This window comes from Salmo salar, chromosome 02 (assembly GCF_965601325.2).
Source record: "Salmo salar chromosome 02, fSalSal1, whole genome shotgun sequence".
Taxonomy (NCBI): domain Eukaryota; kingdom Metazoa; phylum Chordata; class Actinopteri; order Salmoniformes; family Salmonidae; genus Salmo; species Salmo salar.
Genome location: NC_138292.1, coordinates 38,668,904 through 38,686,953, shown reverse-complemented (window position 1 = coordinate 38,686,953; position 18,050 = coordinate 38,668,904). Strand labels below are relative to the sequence as shown.

The following is an 18,050-nucleotide window of genomic DNA, read 5'->3' as shown; positions in this document are numbered from 1 at the left end:
TTATTGGCATGCACACAGCAATAGGCTTTTCTCCCACAAGTGTACCATGCCCATTTTGGCTTTAGCCAAAACATGCAAACTCAGACAGCATTTATTTATCAGCAGCATTTATTTATCACATCTTTCTGCTTTCCAACCCCTACCTATCTTGCAGTTATCAAACAAGTTTCAAGAAAGGAAAAAAGGAGAACTTTGTTTCCCTTTTATAATACTGTCACCTTACAGTAATATGAACACAGGGTTGCTGGTTCAAGCCCCACTCAGTTTCGTCTTCCTCTCTCAATCACTACATAACTGTGAATTGATAATCTCAGGTCTCAGGCCTTTGTTGGAACTGGAAGCCCTGTTCACTTTGGTGGGATTCCTTTTAAAGAAAGGAAATCATGTCTCACTTTGTTAATGAGGTCTTGAACCTCTTGGTTCCCCAAATTTCCTACAGGCCTGGTTTTAACAAAAACATCCTCACATCCTCTATAACTGCACTGGGGATATTATCTAGCTGTCTAGCAGATCCATTTTTAACAGATATAAGCAAAACATGTTGAACTGACTTCATGACCACATCCCATTTGTTACTGTATGTTTGAAACGTCACAGCTGTTGTAGAATCATATGTCACGTTACTTTAACTGCAGTTGCTATCATCAAATGAGGAACTGGCTAGCTTTACATTCAACACTGAATAATCGGTGAAGAATTGGCAAATATTCTGGTGAAATCGGAAGATTTAACTTCACAGGTAGGAGCTATCAAGTAAGTAAGTAACTAGCTAGCTAACTTCATACAGCTAATGTGAACTTTAGCTCAAGGCTAGCTCGCGAACTGCTTGCTAAAAGCTAACGTAGCTGTGAGCTACCTAGCTACAAGTTTCACTGTCGTTTTTTCGTCAATATTCGTGTGCAATTTATTGGACCATCACTTTTGTAGACGTTCCATTTACAATTAATATGGATTTTCATCAAGAGAACGCTGACATGAAAAGGTTTTGTTTGACCATGTTTGCTTCAAGGCAAGGATGTTAGCCAGTCAGCTAGCTAGCTAGATAGCTATGGCAGCTTCCATGAGCGTTAACGTTAGACCACATATTATCTTTGTTTAGGCAGTAGCTAGCTAACGTTAAAGTTAGGTAGATAACGACACAATTGAAATTATATTAGCCACATTATACTATGGATATTGTTGAATACTCGTTTCTGATTGGCTTCAAGAGCATTCTAGACCGTACATTATTTTCCTATAACGCACGGTACATCAGCATGGTAGAATTCAATGGCTATTTTCTACGTTTGAGCTGCTTTTTGATAGCAAAAGTCGAATTGAAAACATTGAAGCTAGGACTGATGGCTTGGTTAGCTTAACTAGTAACTGTTTCGTTACCAAGGCAACTACTACAGCAATATAGTTATCTTGCTTGCTACTTCAGTGGATGTTGAACACATTTCTACCTGCAAATGAACACATTTCTAGCGGCAAATGTGTTAAAGGTGCACTATGCAGAAATCACTGTGCCATTTCCTGTTTGCCTAATTTAAGTTTTGACAAAACAGTTTAGAGAATCATTCTATCATCTAAACTGCTGTGAAATGTATTTTCCATAACCAAACATATTGTATTTTCAGCTGTTTGAAGCTGGTGTACTAAACCGAAAGTAAAAGATGCCAAAAAATTACTTAAGAAAGGAAGCATAGAAATAGCGCACATAGAACATTTACTGCATATACTTGCTTTCAATGAGAACGACAGATCTATAACTCAAATTTCTATGTGAAATTGGTTAGGTCGAAATGCTGTTATAACCATGGTATAAAAGAGGTAATCAACTCAGGGCTCTATGCGTTCTCAGGAAAATATTGCAACTCTGTGGAAGATTAGTTCCACTCCGCTAGCCGTAGCCCCTCATTGATTATCCCTTACATAATGCTATTCATGACAGCATTGATATGATACTCTATTCTATTGCCCCTGTTACTTGACACACAGGGTGAACGTAACCATGGAGGAACCGGGTGCTGATATAGAGGTGACTGTCAAAACTTTGGACTCCCAGAGCCGAAGTTACACTGTAGGCGGACAGGTATGTTCTCATTTCCAACGGAGCGCTTTCACAGTAGCCTTACATGTACTGGATATAAGCCTAATCTTCACACCAGTGTCTTTTTATCAGTTGACAGTGAAAGAGTTCAAGGAGCACATTGCCACTTCAGTTGGGATTCCTGTGGACAAACAGAGGCTGATCTACCAGGGCCGAGTCCTGCAGGATGAGAGGACCCTGACAGAGTACAGTGAGTAATGCTGTTGGCGGAGCGGCCTGGAATCGATACAAAACGGCCACATGCTAATAAACATGAAATTAGTCCAGACAGTTTGATCTGGAGCAGCACACAGCTGCAGCAAAGCATCTGTCAACACAGAACAGAAACACAGCCAGACATTTGTCTCAATCAAATCTATTTATAAAGCCCTTTTTTTTACATCAGCCGATGTCACAAAGTGCTATACAGAAACCCAGCCTAAAACCCCAAACCGCAAGCAATGCAGATGTAGAAGCACATTGTCTAAATGTGATATATAGAATAACTCTCTTATTCACTTATTCCATGACTTACAAGGCCAGTAATGCACAGATGTAAGCCTATTATACAACTGCACACCATCAGAACTCTTGCGTACCCATCATGTAATTGCTGTAAGCCGTTTGGCTGCTATGCACATCACCTGATAGATTGATGGAGCACCAGTGTCCTCTAACATGAATAGAGATGATGTTCCTTGCTCTCTGTTTCCTCTGTGTCTCAGACGTCGGTGGAAAAGTCATCCACCTGGTGGAGCGGGCCCCCCCTCAGCCCTCCCAGCCAGGCTCGGGTTCAGGGGTAGCGGAGGCCGGAGCGACGCCCTCCTCTACCACCTCCCAGGGAACGTCCCAAGTGCCCCCACAGGACCGCAACGCCAACAGCTATGTCATGCTGGGGACCTTCAACCTCCCGGTTAACGTCATGGACCCTCAGCAGATCCAGGTACAGCTTTTGTGTGTGTTTTGGATCAAATTTGTCTTTGTTCCATGGTTTATAATGATATCCTGAGTGCCTGGTGTGGAACAGTGCTGATATCTAGCCTGTACTGTCTACTACACTCTTCTTAGATGTCAGTCCAGCAAATGATGTCAGGCTTGGGAGAGAATGCAAGGAATGCCAGAGTCAGCACCAGCACCGGGGTAAGAAATCGAATATATGATTTATAACATAGTATGTATCCTCATTTATGGATTATCTATCTATCAATTTCTATACAGTTGAAGTCGGAAGTTTACATACACCTTAGCCAAATACATTTAAACTCAGTTTTTCACAATTCCTGACGTTTAATCATAGTAGAAATTCCCTGTTTTAGGTCAGTTAGGAATCACCACTTTATTTTAAAAATGTCAAATGTCAGAATAATAGTAGAGAGCATGATTTATTTCAGCTTTTATTTGGGTTAGAAGTTTACATACACTCAATTAGTATTTGGTAGCATTACCTTTTAAATTGTTTAACGTCAAACATTTCAGGTAGCCTTCCACAAGCTTCCCACAATAAGTTTGGTGAATTTTGGCCCATTCCTCCTGACAGAGCTGGTGTAACTGAGTCAGGTTTGTAGGCCTCCTTGCTCGCACATGCTTTTTAAGTTCTGCCCACAAATTTTCTATAGGATTGAGGTCAGGACTTTGTGATGGCCACTCCAATACCTGACTTTGTTTTGGAGCAGTGGCTTCTTCCTTGCTGAGCGGCCTTTCAGGTTATGTCGATATAGGACTCGTTTTACTGTGGATATAGATACTTTTGTACCCGTTTCCTCCAGCATCTTCACAAGGTCCTTGCCGTTCTGGGATTAATTTGCACTTTTCACACCAAAGTACGTTCATCTCTAGGAGACAGAACACGTCTCCTTCCTGAGCGGTATGATGGCTGCGTGGTCCCATGGGGTTTATACTTGCATACTAATGTTTGTACAGATGAATGTGGTACCTTCAGGCGTTTGCTCCCAAGGATGAACCAGACTTGTGGAGGTCTACACCTTTTTTTTCTGAGGTCTTGGCTGATTTCTTTTGATTTTCCCATGATGTCAAGCAAAGAGGCACTGAGTTTGAAGGTAGGCCTTTAAATACATCCACAGGTACACCTCCAATTGACTCAAATGATGTCAATTAGCCTACCAGAAGCTTCTAAAGCCATGATATCATTTTCTGGAATTTTCCAAGCTGATTAAAGGCACAGTCAACTTAGTGTATGTAAACTTCTGACCCACTGGAAATGTGATACAGTGAATTATAAGTGAAATAATCTGTCTGTAAACAATTGTTGGGAAAATTACTTGTCATGCACAAAGTAGATGTCCTAACCGACTTGCCAAAACTATAGTTTGTTAACAAGAAATGTGTGGAGTAGTTGAAAAACGAGTTTTAATGACTCCAACCTAAGTGTATGTAAACTTCTGACTTCAACTGTATGTACAAAATGCTGTGAATTAACATGTTGAGTAGCTGTCAACTAATACTCTTGCTGTCACAGAGCAATGGTTCCATGAATGTGCACATTGATATGGACCAATCGGTTCAGAGTGAGCCCAGGCTGAGACTGCTATTGGCTGAGAACTTGCTGAGGGACACCAATGCTCTCATCGAGAGGATGGAGGTGAGGTTTTAAATTATAAAGATTATAACAACTAGGATACCCACAGTATAGACCTAGTTTTTAATGAATAAACTGTCTCAACGTGAAACATAAGTATTTTGACCAAATGTTATTTGAAAATATTCTAGGCAGTCTCAGGAAGCAGGTCTATTTGAGTTCGAAGTAATTCAAATAAGATGACTGAGCAACGTTCTCCCCTTACCTGCTACCTTGTCGCTCAATCTCAGGGTCAACCAAGCGGCACCTCAGCCCAACCGGATTCTGCTGCTGCTGCACCTCCTCCCTCTTCCTCCTCCACTCCCTCTCCCTCCACCCAGCCCATGGACACGTCTCCACCTCCATCTACTTCCCCTCCATCCTTCTCTTCCTCCACTCAAACAGAGGGAGCCGCCCAAGCTGGACCCAAGTAAGACATTATTGCTAACTATCACTGTCCTGCATTTGTTTAGTTTTTTTGCTCTATACTGAATAAAAAGGATGCTGGGTGAATTAAAAATGTACCAAACTTGTTTTGGGCATTTCATGTGAAATAAGAAGAATAGGGCTTAATCCGGAACTTGAGACATGCACGCAAAATGTTGTTTCGCACAGAATTTCCCACTGACATCAACACATGAAACTTGACTTTAGACATCGTGGTTGCAGACAACACCATTCTGTATACTTCTTGCCCTTCTTTGGACACTTTAACAAACCTCCAGACAAGCTTCAATGCCATACAACACTCCTTCCGTGGCCTCCAACTGCTCTTAAATGCCAGTAAAACTAAATGCATGCTCTTCAACCGATCGCTGCCCGCACTGCATCGCAGTGCTAGCTGTGCCACCAGAGATTCTGGGTTCGAGTCCAGGCTCTGTCGCAGCCAGCCGCGACCGGGAGGCCCAGCGTCGTCCGGGTTAGGGGAGGGTTTGGCCGGCAGTGATGTCCTTGTCTCACCGCGCACTAGCGACTCCTGTGGCGGACCGGGCACAGTACACACTGACCAGGTTGCCAGGTGTACGGTGTTTCCTCCGACACATTGGTGCGGCTGGCTTCCGGGTTGGATGTGCGTTGTGTCAAGAAGCAGTGCGGCTAGGTTGGGTTGTGTTTCGGAGGACGCATGGCTCTCGACCTTCGCCTCTCCCGAGTCCGTACGGTGTTTCAGCGATGAGACAAGACTGTAACTACCAATTGGATACCACGAAATTGGTGAGAAAAAAGGGGAATAAAAAAATAAAGCATCTCCAATCCAACAGCCTCCTTCACTCATGCTGCCAAACATACCCTACGGCGATGCCATTTACAAAATAGCCCCCAACACTCTACTCAGCAAACTGGATGTAGTCTATCACAGTGCCATCCGTTTTGTCACCAAAGCCCCATATACTACCCACCACTGCGACCTGTGTGCTCTCGTTGGCTGGCCCTCGCTTCATATTCGTCACCAAACCCACTGGCTTCAGGTCATCTATACGTCTTTGCTAGGTGAAGCCAAGCCTTATCTCAGCTCACTGGTCACCATAGCAACACCCACCCGTAGCACGCACTCCAGCAGGTATATTTCACTGGTCATCCTCAAAGCCAGCACCTCCTTTGGCAGCCTTTCCTTCCAGTTCTCTGCTGCCAATGACTGGAACGAATTGCAAAAATCACTGAAGTTGGAGACTTATATCTCCCTCACTAACTTTAAGCATCAGCTGTCAGAGCAGCTCACAGATCACTGCACCTGTGCACAGCCAATCTGTAAATAGCCCACCCAACTACCTCATCCCCATATTGCTATTTATTTTTGCTCTTTTGCAGCCCAGTATTTCTACTGGCACATCTATCACTCCAGTGTTTAATTGCTAAATTGTAATTATTTCGCCACTATGGCCTATTTATTGCCTTACTCCCTAATCCTACTACATTTGCACACACTGTATATAGATTTTTTCTATTGTGTTATTGACTGTACGTTTGTTTATCCCATGTGTAACTCTGTGTAAAAAAGGTCAAATAAATAAACCTGCGATGCATGTAAATAAGGATAACTTCTCCCCTTGACAGTCACCCCAGCCCAGCAGAGCTGGTGGAGATGCTGTCAGAGCTGAGGAGGGTGGAGCAGAGACTTCAGCCATTCGTCCAGAGAACACACACTATCCTAGAGTCTGCTACTACCGCAGAATACGCCAACGCTGTAAGCTTTTCACTGCTGCATTCCTCATAACTTAGTGCTTTGTGGTTAGGTACAATTCACACAAACGTCATGGGCGTTTGCTGTATTGCCTTGAATTGCAGTCGGACTCTTACAATACTTGTCACTTTCCCCACAAGACTACCTGAATAAAATATCAAAACTAGAGGTCGACCGATTATGATTTTTCAACACCGATACCGATTATTGGAGGACCAAAAAAGCCGATACTGATTAATCTGCCGATTTATTGTTATTTTGGGGGGGGGGTAATAATGACATTTACAACAATACTGAATGAACACTTATTTTAACTTAATATAATACATCAATAAAATCAATTTAGCCTCAAATAAATAATGAAACGTTCAATTTGGTTTAAATAATGCAAAACAAAGTGTTGGAGAAGAAAGTAAAAGTGCAATATGTGCCATGTAAGAAAGCTAATGTTTAAGTGCCTTGCTCAGAACATGGGAACATATGAAAGCTGGTGGTTCTTTTTAACATGAGTCTTCAATATTCCCAGGTAAGAAGTTTTAGGTTGTAGTTATTATAAGAATTATAGGACTATTTCTCTCTCTACGATTTGTATTTCATATACCTTTGACTATTGGATGTTCTTATAGGCACTTTAGTATTGCCAGTGTAACAGTATAGCTTCCGTCCCTCTCCTCGCTCCTACCTGGGCTTGAACCAGGAACTCATCGACAACAGCCACCCTCGAAGCAGCGTTACCCATGTAGAGGAAGGGGAACAACTACTCCAAGTCTCAGAGCGAGTGACGTTTGAAACGCTATTAGCGCGCACCCGGCTAACTAGCTAGCCATTTCACATCGGTTACACCAGCCTAATCTTGGGAGTTGACAGGCTTGAAGGGGTGGGTATCATTTGTGGAACGTTCCAACAGGAATCTGTTCCAAAAAACGTAAAGTAAAAGGTTGCCAACCAACAACGCATACAAAGTAGCAACGCATACAAACCTAGCTAACTAGCTGCAGAATAGGCATCAACTCACCACGTAGCTTATTCTTAATGTTTGTCCATAGGCAAACAAACATGTGAGGAGAGACATTTTTCGGAATAAACGTGATGAGTGAAAAACGCAATGAAATAGACCACTCCCTACCCGGTATCTTATTCTGCCGCTATACAACTTTGTATGCGTTGTTTTTTAGAAACCTTGTTATTTACAAAGTTTTTGGAATAGATTCCTGTTGGAACGTTCCACAAATTATACCCACCCAGGTTGAAGTTATAAACAGCGCAATGCTTGAAGCACAGCGAAGGGCTGTTTGAATGAATGCTTACGAGCCTGCTGCTGCCTACCACCGCTCAGTCAGACTGCTCTATCAAATCAGACTTAATTATAATATAATAAACACACAAATACGAGCCTTAGGTCATTAATATGGTAGAATCCGGAAACTATCATCTCGAAAACAAAAGTTTTTTTTCTTTCAGTGACATACGGAACCGTTCCGTATTTTATCTAACGGGTGGCTAAGTCTAAATATTCCTGTTAGGCATTGATGTTTATGGTTAGGTACATTGGTGCAACGACAGTGCTTTTTTCGCAAATGCGCTTGTTAAATCAACACCCGTTTGTCGAAGTAGGCTGTGATTCAATGAAAATTAACAGGCACCGCATCGATTATATGCAACGCAGGACACGTTAGATAAACTAGTAATATCATCAACCATGTGTAGTTAACTAGTGATTATGTTAAGATTGATAGTTTTTTATAAGTCTAATGCTAGCTAGCAACTTACCTTTGCTTCTTGCTGCCCTCGCGTAACAAGTAGTCAGCCTGTTAATCCTTGTGGAGTGCGATGTAAGGCAGGTGGTTAGAGCGTTGGACTGGTAACCGAAGGTTGCAAAAACGAATCCCCCCTGAACAAGGCAGTTAACCCCCGTTTCTAGGCCGTCATTGTAAATAAGAATGTGTTCTTAATCTGACTTGCCTAGTTAAATAAAGGTGTAAAAAAAAATACTGATTACCGATTGTTATGAAAACTTGAAATCGGCCCTAATTAATCGGCCATTCCGGTTAATCGGTCGACCTCTAATCAAAACACACGTTCTCAGAAAATGTCTTAAACCCTCTTCTTGTCACACACAGGAAAGAGAGGAGGACCAGCGGATTCTCAACCTGGTGGGGGAGGCCCTCCGTCTCCTGGGCAATGCCCTGGTTGCCCTTAGCGACCTGCGCTGCAACCTGCTGAGCCCCACCCCACGCCACCTACACGTGATCCGGCCAATGTCTCACTACACCTCCCCAGTCTCCATGCCTGGAGCTGTGCACCATCACATCCCGCTACATGTTAGTTGGTGTTGTATCCCATTGTCAAACTAATTTTATTGTCACCTATCAGAAACTTAAGACCTATTACATTATTTCTGTCTTACGTACACTACCGGTCAAAAGTTTTAGAACACCTACTCATTCAAGGGTTTGTCTTTATTTTTACTATTTTGTACATTGTAGAATAATAGTGAAGACATCAAAACTATGAAATAACACATATGGAATCATGTAGTAACCAAAAAAAGTGGTAAACAAATCAAAATATATTTGAGATTCTTCAAATAGCCACCCTTAGCTTTGATGACTGCTTTGCACACTCTTGGCATTCTCTCAATTAACAGGTGTGCCTTCTTAAAAGTTAATTTGTAGAACACCTGTTCATTGAAATGCATTCCAGGTGACTACCTCATGAAGCTGCCATCAAGGCAAAGGGTGGCTATTTGAAGAATCTCAAATATAAAAAATATTTAGATTTGTTTAACACTTTTTGGTAATTACATGATTCCATATGTGTTATTTCATAATTTTGATGTCTTTACTATTATTCTACAATGTAGAAAATACTCAAAAGAAAAGAAAAACCCTTGAATGAGGTGTTCTAAAACGTTTGACCGGTAGTGTATTTAGTTACATTGGTTAGTTTAAACTTCATTTGATATCGTTTGCCAATGGAACACAAGTTACATTTTGAAACTCATCTGCAGATGAACCTGGGAGCCACGGTCACAATGGCGTCCAATGGCAGACCAGCTACAGAGGAACAGGCCCAGCCCAGTCAGGCCGCCGGCCAATCGGACCAGCCAGGTCAGGGACAGACCTCCCCCTCACAGCCTCCCCCGTCCAATCAGCAGGCTGGACAGGGACAGCCCGGCCCCCGGGTCATCAGGATCAGCCACCAGACAATGCCGGTGGTCATGATGCAGATGAACACGGACGGTGTGTTGTACCCTACCCGCCACTGATTGAATGCTTTACCACTACGTGTCCATCCGTTTCTCGTCCACAAATGGCCCATTGGAAGTGAATAGCTCTACCGTTGCATTTATTCCTTATTGCAAATGGTATTTTCTGAGAGAAAGTTTTCTTTCTTTGACCGATAGTCAAATTACTGTACTGGTCCCTGTACTGCTCAAATCGATAGGTCTCGTTCAATTTTGGAAGGGTGTTTTTCTTTTACGTGCTTGTTAAACCAAAGTCCATTTGTTTTTACACACTGTTTACAGTTCAAACATTATGTTTCGTGTGTACAGACTCTGGTGTTCCTCAGGCAGCTGGACAGCCAAACGCTGCAGGAATGGGTCAGCCAGGTGAGTGTTGGTAACACTTCATGATAATGGTTTACTACCTCTGGTTGTATAAATGGGGACTGGAGGAAAGCCCAATATACCAGAGATCCTGAATCCAATAGTCAAGGCTCAAAGAAACCTTTTCTTATCCTCTCTCCCCAGGCTTCCAGATGCCCCCCGGTGTTCAGATGAACCCAGACTTCATGCAGTCCATCGTGCAGCAGATCGCCCAGTATACAGAGGCTGTGGCTGCTGCCACCGGGGGCGCCATCCCTGGCCAACCCCTCCAGCCTACCCCCCCAGGCTCCACCGCTACCTCTTCCACCACTGGCCCTAACACACCCACCACCACTCCCACGGCCCCCCCTCCGCCTTCTCCTGGGGCACCCCAGGCCAGGGTGGTGTTCACCCGGCCCACCTTTGCCCCCAGGGTCCCTCCACCCGCCTTTGGCACGCGGGGGGCCACCATCAACCTTAGAGCTAGCGTGCCCCCCATGATGGGTCAGCAACCAGGACAGGTGAGCATGTTTGTGATAGGGGGTTTGGTGCAGGACTGAGGTTAATGGCTTGTAGAGTTTTGACAAGAAGTTGTCCGACTTGGAATTTCAGTCGGAGGCTTTCGTGTTTTGCTAGTCATTGTGGGCATTTTCCATCGACAGTACCAATTGTCTTAAGCTGTAGTGCTCTGAAAGTCTTAATGGCATAGCCACGTTTGTATTATATGCTTATAGAAACTGTTGACCTATGACCTGTCCCCCACAGCCCTTCCCTCCTGCTGCCCTCAATCAGATGATCAGTGGACTGGTGGGACAACTCCTGATGCCTGGACAGATGGGTATGCTGTCTTAGAAATACCATATACACCCCACCTCTTTAGACTGCTTTTTTTGTTGGTGGTTTTGCTTAGTTAACCATCACACTTAAAGTGAATCCTCTGTTTGAAGTGTTAAGTGTACTATAAGCCCATTGTAATTTCTTTCCTCTCTTCCTTTCCCCCCCCAGCTGGTCAAACAGCCACCTCCTCTGCCTCTCATACATTCTCCTCAGCTTCTCATACGTTCTCCTCATCCTCCTCCAACTCTTCTTCTTCCTCCTCTGGCCCTATCCCCACCCCTGCTCCTGCTCCTGGCACCACTGTTCCCCCGGGCCAGTCCGGAGCCATCCCCACCATGCCCCAGGGAGCTCCCCCTGACCTGGCCCAGCTCCTGGGCTCTCTCCTGGGGACAGCGGGGACAGTTCCTGGGGCCATGGGACCCTCCATCACTGTGGCCATGCCTGGAGTGCCTGCCTTCGTCCAGGGAGTGTCTGACTTCATGCAGGTCAGTGTCTGGATTGGAGTTTGTTCCAAGTGTATTTTGTGGATTAGGACATATAGCCGTAGTGCCTGTTAGAACCGAATGGTTGAAACCAAGATTACATCATCCTCCAGTGTTACCATAATGGGTTCTTAACTACATATCTTTCATATAATACATTTTATTTTCTACCTGTCCATCATCTCGCTCTCTATCACAGGCCTCCGGACCAGTCTTCCCACCACCCCCCAACGGTGCCCCCCAGCCCCCTGCCTCTGGCACCCCCACCCCTCCACCCGGGACCACCCCTAACCCTCCCACGGGGGACGGTGCTGGGGCCCAGGGAGAGGCCCTGAATCCGGAGTTGTTCACTGGGATTGTACAGGGGGTTCTGTCCACCATGATGGGCTCCCTGGGCTCTCCTCAGAGCAACACTGAGAGCATCGCCCAGTTCATCCAGAGGCTCTCCGAGACCAGCAACATCTTCACACCCAGCACAGGGGACGCCATGGGTAAGAGTTTCTGTCTTGTTTGCTTTTTTCTTTCTTCCCTTTTTTCTCATTTCTCTCTTTCCCTTTTTCTTGTACCTTGCTCTCTCTTTCTGTTTCTGTCTATGAAGTGTCATCTCTTTCTCCCGCGTTCCATCTTTTTCTTCCGTGCTCTCTCTTCCTCAATGTTTTTTTTTGGTTCCATGTCCACACAGTTGTCTCTCTCCCTCAGGTTTCTTTGGAGATCTACTGACCCTAGTGTGTCAGAACTTCTCCATGGTGGACCTGGTCTTGCTGCTCCACGGCCAGAACCAGCCCCTGGGCCGCATCCAGACCCAGCTATCTCAGTTCTTCACCCAGCATTACCTCAACGGGAGCGAACCCACCGACCACAATGTCGCTGTGAGTGGGCCACCGTCTATATAACCGTTTCTATCTGGGATGTTACTGTCACCTGTCATTACTGTTATGCGTCCATTACTGTCAACTGTCATTACTGTTATACGTCCATTACTGTCACCTGTCAATTAGTGTCACCTGTCATTAGTGTCACTGCACATGGGGCTAGATGAGCTACTTGATGAGTCTCATCTCTCCCTCTTTCTCTCTTTGGTTCTTTCATTGTGATCATAGGCTGCTGCTGATGGTCTCGTCAATGAACTTGAGGAGTATATTACCGAGAGCTTTGTAAGTACCGTAGTTCACTAAAGCTGCCCCCTTTATACTCAGTGCTCTTGAAATTGCTCAATATCAGTCACGTTTGAAATTCTCCCCGCGGCCAGTTGGTCAGACGTGAATCAATCCCTCCCATTTCTCTCTTTGTCTTGGTCCTTCAGTCTTCAGTGGCAGTGTTGGAGGGTGTCAACATCACTCAGACCAACCTGTCCTTCTTCAGACGGCAGTTAACGCGTATCGCCACACACATACTCCACTGCACAGGTAACATTCTGTCTTTTATTGTGCCAAATTCTTTTATTTGACGCAATTCATCAGACCTGGCCTATGAACTTCAGTGCTTTTGTCACTTATTGCTGTGTTTTCACCGCCTGCAGACAACACGTTTGGGCCGCAGCTGCTGCAGATGTGCAACCAGGGGCTGTTTGAGTGTCTGGCCCTCAACCTGTACTGTCTGAGAGGAGAGCAGAGTGCCCTCACTTCTGTCATTAACCACCGCATAGTCAGTACACACACACACACACTCAATGTTCCTTATGACATGATATACAACCTCCCACTCAATGTCTCTCCTCCTTCCCTCCCGTTTTTTCTCTCTCTCTCTGGCAGATGATTTGCAATACTCTTTCTATAGATTAGGGGGAAAAAATTGCTAAATGGATATGACTAGACTGAAATCTGGTCAGTAGGTTGTGATTGACCCCCCCCTCTCCCGTTACAGAGGACGTTGTCGACTGACATGAACCCCAGCCTGGTGAACTGGCTGACCAGTATGATGACCATGAGGCTGCAGGTCATCCTGGAGCACATCCCCGTCACAGAGGACCAGATACTGCATTATGCCGTCCACACACAGCAGGTAATTACACAGACCATCTCACAAACAGATCAGTGTGTTTTTTTAAATAAGCCTTCTAGTGCTCTAGAAGGCTTATTTACTGGACTACTATCTAACAATGCACATGGAGACCATCATTTTCTAATCAAGTGTCCGTTACGATAGCTGTCATTGATTCATTACCAGATTCCACTCAAGCAATATATGTTAAATGGTTTCTTTCCAAGGGGGAGGCTTCTAATGCACTGGAGCCTCAACGTGCCCAGATCATAGAGGTGAGCGTTTCAAATGTATTTGTAAGATTCATTTTGTTGTCCTCAATATACCTTGGTGTGTTGTCTCTTTTTAGTTCCTCACCATAACTCTCTTTTCTCCATCCCACCTTAGATGGAGGACACCCACTCCCCAGCCCCCACAGCTGAGGAAGCCATGGCGTCGTCACAGGAGACTAGGGCAGAGTCTAGGGAAACTGGAGCCACCGGAGGGGCTGCGCCATTGGGTGGCGCCATGGCAGCAGCTGAAGCCAGCAGGAGGGAGGAGCCTGGTAGAGAGACCGAAGCCTGGGCTGCTGCCGTCCCTGCTGTAAGAACACTGTTCAGCTCTCTCCCACTACTTGTCCAGTCCTTCTCTCGTCCATTTTATTTGCTTTGCCATTCTCTGTCTTCCACTCTGTCCCCATGTTTTCTCCTTTCTTTTTACATACAGGCTTCTAGTTGAATTTATACTGAATTTTTGCAAACCTGTCATTGACTTGTAGTTTGGATTCTTGGGGAAAGAAAATATGAAAGGAAATGATCCAACAACGGAAGTGTAATCGCCTAATCAGATCTGCATCCAAACCCATTCAAGTCTTAAAATCCAATGTGCAGTTATGGCTCTCGATAGTGAGTTTAACTGTCTGTCATTCTGATCATGTCTGTCTCTGTGTGATTAGGAGTGGGTACCGATCATCAGACATGACCTGATCACCCAGAGGAAGATGAAGGCCCAGCCTCCCATGTCTGACGCCTATTTACATGGGATGCCTGCCAAACGCAGGAAGGTAAATAGGTTGCCTGTGCGGCCATATGAATGAAACTTATGTACAAAAGACAAGCCCTGATCTCACTAGTCTTCCGTTATAGGAGGCATCCTGCAAGCTTTGTTGGCAGACTGATTCCAGGCTGTAGTTGACCCTCCATGGCTAAAACATGGGAGCCTTTGCTGTATCAGGGCTAACGTAAACTCTGATCACATTGTAGTATCAGCATGCTATGTTCAACATCTGAGTGCAAGGGCTTATTCTTGCACTGAAAGTTGGATTGGCCGTATGACCAGGGTGTGTGTTGTCAGACAGGACAGGGGGACGGCGCTCTTCTCTCCCTCTCCGACGCAGTGAGCAGGGCGGCAAGGACGGCCGAAGTCAGGCCGGTCACTTCCCCAGACAACCTGCAGGAGGAGCTTGACAGCCCTGAGCTCCAGGAGGCCTATGCAGAGCAGGTACAGTCCTCCACTAACACTCACTGACAGAAAAACAAGCTGTTCCATCATTCCATGGCTTCTCCTAATATTACAGATGTGTGACGGTTCTAAATGGTCATTAGGGAGCTGCTACTGACTGTTATATGCAGTGGTGGGAAAAGTACCCATTTTCTAGTCAAGATACCTTAATAGAAAATGACTTAAGTAAAAGTGAATCTCGCCCAGTAAAATACTACTTGAGTAAAAGTCTGGTTTTAAATATACTGATGTATCAAAAGTAAATGTAAATTCCTTGTATATTTGGCAAAACAGATGGCACTATGTGTTTGTTTTTCATTTGTGGATAGCCAGGGGCACTCTCCAACACCCAGACATCATTTACAAACGAAGCATGTGTTTAGTGAGTCCACCAGATCAGAGGCAATAGAGATGACCAGGGATGTTCCCTTGATAAGTGTGCGAATTGGACAATTTCTGTCCTGCTAAGCATTCAAAATCTAACGAGTACTTTTGGGTATCAGGGAAAATGCATGGAGTAAAAAGTACATTTTCTTTAGGAATGTAGCGAAATAAGTTGTTAACTATAAATAGTAAACTAAAGTATTTTGCACCACTCGTTGTGATTTACGAATATTGAACGATGATGGCTGATGCATTTTATATGTTGAACGACCCTTTGTCCTCTGTATCAGGTGAAGAAAGACATAAAGAAGCGCGTGAGAGAGGACCCTGACTTCAGCTCTCAGCAGTTCCCCAACACACACAGAGCTTTTTCATCAGACTCCTAACCTAACCACAACTTGTTTTGCAACCTGAGGAAGTTTTACACATAACCAACCTGTGCACATCCTCACCATCCTTCCCTTTTACTTGTGGATTGCTCAGTATCACAACTGAATGCAGTTAAGCCTAAATCAAATGTATTTATAAAGCCCTTCTTACATCAGCTGATATCTCAAAGTGCTGTACATAAACCCAGCATAAAACCCCAAACAGCAAGCAATGCGGGTGTAGAAGCAGTGGCTAGGGAAAAACTCCCTAGAAAAGGCCAGAACCAAGGAAAATCAGGTGCCAACCAATTTTTTTTTTTGTATCATAGACACCTTAGCATCTCCTTTTGACTAAATTACTGACCGATTTATTTTTTCCAGTGCCTATTTTTTTCCCGCCCTCCCCATAATGGAACACACCTGATTTGACATGTTCGTTTGTCCTTATTTTATGGATGACTTACATGTTACCTTACATCTGCAATGCTCCGTTTCGTTTAGTGTTATCATGTTAATATTATCCTGCCTATACATCTTACCTGTTTTGTGTTTTTCATTAGCTTCCCTGAAAATAAAAACGGCTTATTTCAAGAGTATGCTTTCATGGGATGAAAATAAATGCTGTTTTGGTACATGAATGTAAGTGTTCTGAATAAATAACTTGGTACACAATGTTGTTTAATGGTGCTTGTGGAGAAACAACAAGGACCAGCCTTTCAGTTGTTGGTGACCACTGCCCTAGACCTTTTCTGAGTCAAGATCACTTTTGTAATCAAAAAGCAAGCAGAGCTACCACTGACTCTTTTTTTTTTTTTTACATTACCCTAATAAAAACAGTTCTGTAAGAATGAGGTTTGTGCAACAGGCCTAATACATTATCACAGCATATTGGTTATATTTAACCTTATTTTAACTAGGTAAGTCAGTTAAGAACAAATTCTTATTTTACAATGACCACCTACCCCAGCCAAACCCAGACGACCCTCCCCTAAATGCCTGCCCTGCCAATATTGTTCTTCTCAGACCAGATTATTACATTTTCGAGCTTTGAATAGAAAATAGATCACCAATAGATTGGTGTAGCAGTTGGAAAGCACAGCTGAGCATAAATTGAAATAAATGGCTTTTTTATTTTACTGGGCTGATGGTACCTGCTTCTGATGGTCATGGTGCTTTCAGGTCGGAGGTTTAGAAATATGCCAGTTTGAGATATGGGGATTTTGAGTTGGATGACCGTTCTAAACGATCTTTCCCAGTCGGATCTAGATTTTTTTTTCTTCTCCTGAATTCCCAATTGTCTTGGACGCACTGAAGTCGGAGATTTCCAAGTTCCCAGTTGTTTTGAACATGGCATTAGTCTCAGCTGAGGGAGAGCGCAGCAGCTGGTGCGCCTCTCACTGTCCCTGCTCTCTCCTTCCTTTCCTCCGGTGACACTGTCACCGTCTTCCACCCGATGGCGAAACGCAGTCGCACCACATCTAACTCTAACACAAATTCGTGTTGTTCCTATGACCGGAGAAAGTTAAATATTAAAAATAGACTACCTAATAATAAAAACAAGGCTGTCGATACACTTGGCTACTCATTCATTACAGCGGGAGTGGAAGCATGGAGAAGCGCGTTTTGTTTGCAAGTGTTGAATAAAGATTGACAGTGCTGAATCAAAATGTTACATTAATTCAGTCATAAAACAGCAGCTCTTTGCTGTATTCATTGATAGTCTCTGTAGTCATGGTTTTGAACGTTATGAAATCTTACGTAGGATAGTACTCAACTGTTGCCGCTGGGGTCGTGGAAGCCCGTAAGCACCGTGATTTGAGCTATCCGATTGGCCATCACAGTAGGCAGATTCGATTTAGACCCAGATCTCCCGGTCAGGTGGAGTTTGTTTTTTCAGACAAATTAAATGGTTCAAAATTGGAATACGTTTCCTCTCGGTGCGCAGGGCTTCTGAATCAAGTGCACATACCGCCAACAGCCCTCGCTTCATATTCGTCGCCAAACCCACTGGCTCCAAGTCATCTACAAGACCCTTCTAGGTAAAGTCCCGCCTTATCTCTGCTCGCTGGTCACCATAGCGGCACCCACCAGTAGCACACGTTCCAG

The 18,050-nt window shown here is 44.3% G+C and overlaps 1 protein-coding gene across 4 annotated transcripts; it reads left to right on the top strand.

Annotated features, from left to right (window-relative positions):
* The first annotated feature begins 539 nt into the window (after positions 1 to 539).
* On the top strand, positions 540 to 16,616 carry LOC106582304 (BAG cochaperone 6). Of its 4 annotated transcripts, none has more exons than XM_014165262.3 (25): positions 540 to 757; positions 1,981 to 2,074; positions 2,165 to 2,282; positions 2,797 to 3,014; positions 3,140 to 3,211; positions 4,548 to 4,670; positions 4,898 to 5,076; positions 6,699 to 6,828; positions 8,946 to 9,146; positions 9,836 to 10,067; positions 10,382 to 10,438; positions 10,580 to 10,935; positions 11,180 to 11,252; positions 11,420 to 11,736; positions 11,933 to 12,224; positions 12,433 to 12,602; positions 12,834 to 12,887; positions 13,037 to 13,139; positions 13,253 to 13,377; positions 13,597 to 13,734; positions 13,941 to 13,988; positions 14,101 to 14,295; positions 14,648 to 14,755; positions 15,046 to 15,192; positions 15,867 to 16,616. In XM_014165262.3, exons 2-25 carry the CDS (start codon positions 1,994 to 1,996, stop codon positions 15,960 to 15,962), a joined length of 3,633 nt encoding a protein of 1,210 aa, XP_014020737.2. In that variant the 5' UTR covers positions 540 to 757; positions 1,981 to 1,993; the 3' UTR covers positions 15,963 to 16,616. The 4 variants fall into 4 exon arrangements, with proteins under 4 accessions (XP_014020737.2, XP_014020752.2, XP_014020733.2 ...); XM_014165277.3 differs by having other exon boundaries at positions 565 to 753; positions 9,836 to 9,935; XM_014165258.3 differs by having other exon boundaries at positions 566 to 753.
* The last annotated feature ends 1,434 nt before the right edge of the window (positions 16,617 to 18,050 follow it).